Below are 6,818 nucleotides of genomic sequence, written 5' to 3'. Positions count from 1 at the left end.
CCAGTTGACCAAAATGTTGGACAGATTTAAAACAAATTAAAAATAGTGCAAAACAGTGTCTAATTTTAAACACAGCAGGACTTATACAATACCAGAATAGCAATTGTAGTGCGAAAAAGATATCACATAAAAGTAATAAAATAAGAAAGAAACGACTAAGTGATATCAGACACTGTGCTTGTCAGTATGTACCTTGTAAACAGCAAATGCTTAAATAATACCTCATATTAGTATATTGTTTGTGATTGTGTCCCTTTCTCAATCCACTACATAATTTTACTCCACATATTGAAATTTTTTTGTGTCATGTTGGCATAGTGTCGTAATGTTAATGTTTTCTCCAAGGTTGTATTTTTACTCTCAATACAATACAATAGCTTTGTCAAGATAATAACTTTGACTCTGCTGACTTTAACTAATTATCACAACCACAATAATGTTATAAATTAATTAACACCTCTCTTACAGTGTCAATCAAATCTAATATTTTCTATTGAATCGATGTCCATTGTGCAGTCATACCTAATGATGTGTCTTGTGGGTGAATGTGTTGTTCAAAAATACAAATGAGAATGACTCACTAAACCCGTTTGACCGCCTTTCAGAGCATTTCTGAAGGTTGACGTTCACTTGCACCCTGCATTGTTTTATTGCATAATATTTAATTTTGCACCTTGTTTTTGATGTATAGTGCTGGACATCATGAGAACCATGTAATGATGATTGTTGTGCTTTGTGCCGATCCACAGAAAAGGAGAAACAGTCCTCAAAAGTGGACATTACTTCTCTCTTGGTGGCACTGGTGGTTGTTGGAGTCATCATTGTCCTGGTGGGCCTCCTCAGCTGGTATTTTTGTCCAGGAAAATGTAAGAACGACTTCAGCCGAGCCAGGTACAATCGCTAATCCCTAATCATTGACTTGACTTTTAGCTTAACATATACTGTATTTTGAACAAGGGTTCACACGCCATGACATATTATTTTGCACGCCTCAAGTTAGGTACTTTTATTTATTGTCAACAGACACAGTCGCTGAAGTAGTGATGTGGAAGAGCTTGGGAAATTTTAAAAAGCTAAATAAGATAGTGCTGTATTTTCATTGAATTACACTTGAATTTACAATGCGACACAATGAAGTTTGCAGCCATGTTAGAAGCACAGAATGGAAACGTCAAAGTAGAACTGCACAAACATTCAGACTTAACTTTAATGATGGATTACAAAATCAAAATTCATTAATTAACTCAAATTAAATATTTGATGTCAAATTAAGAGCAATATAAACTGAGGGCCACCTGTAGTATCACAATACATTAATACTGTTTTAAGAGTGCAGCAGGGCCATAACCAGGATTTGACAAATCCCAAGGTCAAAATTCGGCAACTTCTGCCTTCAGCCTGTTCTCTTTTTGTTCCTCCATCCACTGTTTGTCTCATCTCTCCACATTCTATCGCGCTCTCTCCTCCTACCAATTGTATTACTAGAGCACGAAGTAAAATGAAATACAACTCCTTCATATCAACAGAAACATTTAAATAAGAATGACAGAATGTAATCAACAAAATACAAGCAGTACAAGAGTGAAAGTAGACTTTAGGTTGTACATTGCTGTTACTAATATTGTAAAACAAGTTGCCTCTGTACTGAAGCTCAGTGGTGTGCCGTCAGGGCCAGCAAGGCCTTCTCTGCTAGAAATCATGATCATAAATAAAGATAAAATTATTTTTCTATTTACTTTCCCTAAATATCTCAAATGATTCATATTCTCTTCATGTCATATTATGCTCGTTCCAGTGCTGTTGTTTTTAGTTTTAGTTTGTATCCAATTAGAATACAGCAAACTGATGTTGCCATGCTGTACGAAATCTGCAAGAGGCCTTCAGAATCAACAATGCGGTCGTCCGTGCACTGTAAGCAATCAGGCACATACAGTGATAGACAGTCAGATCACGAGTTGTTGTCAGTAAGGCCTTGTAGATGGCCTCACGTTGAACGTGACGTTTACGCGTCCTGTGATTGGATACTCATCTGGACCGTTAGCGGATGAATTTGAGAACACATAGAGTTGAGAGACAGTTGCGATAGCCATTCAGATCACAAGTTGTTGACAGTAGCCTATGCAAGTAGCCTGATGTTAACGAGACTGTAATGGGATACTTACTTGTAACTCAAAAGTGAGTATGCATTCACAAGTTTCTATTTAGCAGTAAACAGGAAGTGTTGCACCGTAGCCAGACTGGGATAGCAGAGAAGGAGGACAAAACGTTGATTAGGTGGCAGATATATATTTGCAAGGCCATTTTCAAGAAGGACATTTAAAGAGAAACTACATCTTGTGAGACGATGTCGGCCAACCCCGGAAGCTAGCTCAGCTGTTCTGGTGATGAAATGCTCGCCATTTCTTCTCGAAAAAGCCGACGACGAGGGGTATCGCTGGCTTGTACGGCGTCGTAAAGGTCCTACTAATTGTGAGTTCAAATCTTTTTTTTTTTCACTTTTAATGTTTTTTGCAATTTTAATTTTGATAGTACCAAGATAAGATATGTTTTAATTGCAGATGCATTTTAATTGATTTTTAAATGCGCCAGAAAATAACCCGTTTTGTATACTGTTGATGTGATTAGGGTATAAATGTGTTTCTGTGTAGTACTTCTCCAGCAATGGTAATGTGATGACATCAATTATGGTATTTTGAGAGGTAATCTTTGAAGTCGGACATCACTAAATGCCTAGGTAGGAAACGCACAGGCTGCCACTGCTTAAGCTATTATCATATATATCTTAAGTATGACAACGAAAAACTGCTAAAGTTTGCAAGGATTCTTTATAGAACTAGTTGTTAAAGATCCCTAAATATTCAGCACAACAATTTAATGAGGTTAGATATGTCTTCTTGGGTGGGGTGGAATTTGGCAATAATCCCGTGGTGCCACCAGTACAACACATCTTCAGTTGTGTTCCCCGACGTCATTGGGTGTATGTATATATATATATATATATGTCATGGTTAAAAGTTTACATACACTTGTAAAGAACATAATGTCATGGCTCTCTTGAGTTTCCAATAATTTCTACAACTCTTATTTTTTTGTGATATAGTGATTGGAGCACATACTTGTTGGTCACAAAAAACTTTCATGAAGTTTGGTTCTTTTATGAATTTATTATGGGTCTACTGAAAATGTGAGCAAATCTGCTGGGTCAAAAGTATACATACAGCAATGTTAATATTTGGTTACATGTCCCTTGGCAAGTTTCACTGCAATAAGGCGCTTTTGGTAGCCATCCACAAGCTTCTGGCAAGCTTCCTCTTGACAAAATTGGTGCAGTTCAGCTAAATGTGTTGGTTTTATGACATGGACTTGTTTCTTCAGCATTGTCCACATTAAGTCAGGACTTTGGGAAAGCCATTCTAAAACCTTAATTCTAACCTGATTTAGCCATTCCTTGAGCACTTTTAACATATGTTTGGGGTCATTGTCCTGTTGGAACACCCAACTGCGCCCAAGACCCAATCTCCAGGCTGATGATTTTAGGTTGTCCTGAGGAATTTGGAGGTAATCCTCCTTTTTCATTGTTCCATTTACTCTCTGTAAAGCACCAGTTCCATTGGCAGCAAAGCAAAACAGGCCCAGAGCATAATACTACCACCACCATGCTTGACGGTAGTTATGGTGTTCCTTGGATTAAAGGCCTCACCTTTTCTCCTCCAAACATATTGCTGGGTATTGTGGCCAAACAGCTCAATTTTTGTTTCATCTGACCACAGAACTTTCCTCCAGAAGGTCTTATCTTTGTCCATGTGATGTGATTTTGTTTAGCTGATTGAAGAGCTAGCTTTCGCAGCTGGTGGGTTCATGACGATGACTTCTGTTTTGTTTGATCAATCGTTTTACTGCCGTTATACAGACACTGTTTGGAAACAATTAAGGTACAGCATGTGAATACACATTTACAAAATCTTTCTGCGTAAATAACTAATTTCACAACGTATATACTGTATATGCGGCTTATAGTCCGATGCGGCTAATTTATGGGAAAAAAAATTTCTGCTAAAATTTAGTGGGTGCGGCTCATATACCAGTGCGGTCTATTAGATTGAATAATTACAGATCATAATTATTTATTCGCTCATTTTTTGTAATCGCTTGACAGCACTAACCTAAACATCTTTTCACGCCATCACTAACAATTTTTTTTACCTAACTTTGTCACATGATTTTTTTAGTTTTTCCTTGTCTGTATTTGGGTCTAGAACAGAGGATGTTGTGGTTTGTCCTGTGAAACACTTGTGATTAAGGGCTGTACAAATAAATTGTAATTGATTGATATACACGTCTATTCCCCTCCCACAGTTCAGTTCGGGTTCGTCCTAGGAGAAGCAACGCTGCTCTCATCATACGTCGACTAGAGGAAGTATCCTTACAGCCTGTGGCCCTGCCCCCTATAGAGGACATTGACCTTCCTGACCTGCCTTCTTACGAGCAGGCCATCGCAAAAAGTGGACAACATGACGCCCCGCCTCCTCCATATCCCGGGTATTTCTTCATCACTTTTTAGATTGACGAATGAGCTTGATCATCATTAATATTTTCCATATTCCTGTCTTTGGCTGTAGTTCACAAACTGGCAATATTCGTCGATAGAGTCTTCAGAGGAGCTTCACATATACCAATCTTTCCATGATTTCTGATTGATTCACTTTTTATTTCCCTGTCAGAATTAATAAGTAGGGTTGCAGAAGCCTATTTTGTTCTAATTCAACTTTGCACTGAAATCCATATAGTCAATAAGCATATTTACAATTTGATTCCAAATTAAATGATAATAATTAGTAACATATTTTTAGGGAGCAGTGACTGCTTGCAAAGTAGGACTGAGCACTTTGTTCTGCTGGCTTGCATATATCATCTGCCTTTCAGCATCTTTTTAATGTTATTCCTACAGTAATTGTAACAAATCATTTTTATGTCCGGTAATGCAAGGAGAAGACCAAGGGGGAAGTGATCTTGTGCAATGTGAAATCACTTGTATGTTAATAAGCCAACAGCTGCTGACGTTTTACATTTGAGACAATACATGTATTTTACATTTCTGACTGTGCTGAGGACAAAAGCAATAAAACACATTTTAATGGCAACCTAGATGAAAATGATGCATGCAAATTGTCTTCATGAGAAGGCATCAAATGTATTGTAGTGTAAATCTGTTTTGCTAAATACTTGAATAAACACATACATCAATTACATGCTTTCTTAGATTTGTTTTTTTAGTTATCTGTACAACAAACTGAAATTAACATTCTTTATATATGCCGCTGACAACGACAACTTATTTTTTTCATTTCCGTCACAAAGTTTTGCATCTCTTTGCCTCTGTTAGCTCTGTTCACGGGGTCCTGTGTATTTACTACTTCTACTGAGTAGTAGTAGCAAGTACACATATGTTCCTGTGTACTTACTACTTCCACTGGGTAGAACACAGAGCCTATTGATGAGCTTAAGGACTGCCGCCACCTAGCTGCAGGCTTATGTATCAAATAATGTAAATATGCCCTCACTCGTGTGACCCACTATTTGAGAAACATTGTTCTATAAACATGGTCTTTAACTAGCGTTTTGCAGTGTGTCATAAATATATCAACACGCTTTTATCCTTGAATACTTAACTGATAATTATACGGTATTAGCCTTATTGTGAGGTGACATGTTTAAGGTATGGCAGAGCTTTGTGTTGACATTATGATCAAAAACACTAAAGCAATGTTAGTAAAAGGAAAAGTCAGAAAACAGAATGACAGGATTGTAATGTTGTCACCCTTGCCCAGTGATGTTACTGCCTTCCTCTCCTCCAAGGAGAGGTTTGGGGGTGAGGGTATGGATGGTACGAAAGAGGATGTCAAGGATGAAAATCCATCCCCGAACAGAGAAAGTGGTCTGTGACACCACCTGTCTCCCACATACAACACTGTCCTTTATACCATTCCTAAAAGACTCTGCAATTTGGACTCCAACAAAAAACAGGAGTTAGAAACTCACAGAAGGTGCCCAGAATGCCATTTGTTTACAACTGAATGGAATGCTTGCGTTGAAAAGCCTTCCTTAGGGGCGGTATGGCGTAGTGGGTGGAGGGGTCGTGCCAGAAACCTGAGGGTTGCAGGTTCGCTCACCGACTCTTGACATCCAAATCGCTGCCGTTGTATCCTTGGGCAGGACACTTCACTCTTGCTCCTGGTGCCGCTCACACTGGTGAATGAATGATGAATGAATGATAGGTGGTGGTCGGAGGGGCCGTGGGCGCAAACTGGCAGCCTCGCTTCCATCAGTCTACCCCAGGGCAGCTGTGGCTACAAATGTAGCTTACCACCACCAGGTGTGAATGAATGATGGGTTCCCACTTCTCTGTGAGCGCTTAGAGTATCTAATAATATATATATTATAATTATCATTATTATTCTAAACATGATATAACACCCAAAAATTCACCTTTACAAGCCACAAACTTCAAAGAGCGACGCAGCGGGAAGACCATTACAATACTCACTAGGCTGCAGGCAGCTCTATAACCCCTAGCCTGTTACACAATATACCGGTACTAATAAAGTACCGCGGTACTAATGACTTAAATGAACTGTACTGCCTTTTAAAAGTACAGGTCCTTTTTTTTTTCATGGGCATAATGGCACGCTGTGGTGAAGTGGAAACCGCACAGAGACAAAAGAGGAAGAATGAACGTATTTTGGCTTTAAAACTAAGGATAAAGGTGATGCTATGAACGCCGAAGCGCCACTCTGTAAGTGGTGCTTTAAAACAAAGCT

At 38.6% G+C, this 6,818-nt stretch overlaps 1 protein-coding gene across 2 annotated transcripts in view; it reads left to right on the top strand.

Moving 5' to 3' along the window:
- The window catches only part of prrg4 (proline rich Gla (G-carboxyglutamic acid) 4 (transmembrane)), a 25,814-nt gene extending 20,582 nt beyond the window's left edge, over window positions 1-5,232 (top strand). For both annotated transcript variants that reach the window (XM_061964223.1, XM_061964222.1), the window contains 3 exons: window positions 750-891; window positions 4,357-4,539; window positions 4,620-5,232. In XM_061964223.1, coding sequence (XP_061820207.1) covers window positions 750-891; window positions 4,357-4,539; window positions 4,620-4,647 — 353 coding nt within the window. In that variant the 3' untranslated portion in view covers window positions 4,648-5,232. The remainder of the gene's footprint in view (window positions 1-749; window positions 892-4,356; window positions 4,540-4,619) is intronic.
- Window positions 5,233-6,818: the final 1,586 nt, after the last annotated feature.

This window comes from Nerophis lumbriciformis, linkage group LG06, assembly GCF_033978685.3.
Source record: "Nerophis lumbriciformis linkage group LG06, RoL_Nlum_v2.1, whole genome shotgun sequence".
NCBI lineage: Eukaryota > Metazoa > Chordata > Actinopteri > Syngnathiformes > Syngnathidae > Nerophis > Nerophis lumbriciformis.
Note: the sequence above shows the minus strand (reverse complement) of the source record. Positions and strands in the feature narration are given on the sequence as shown.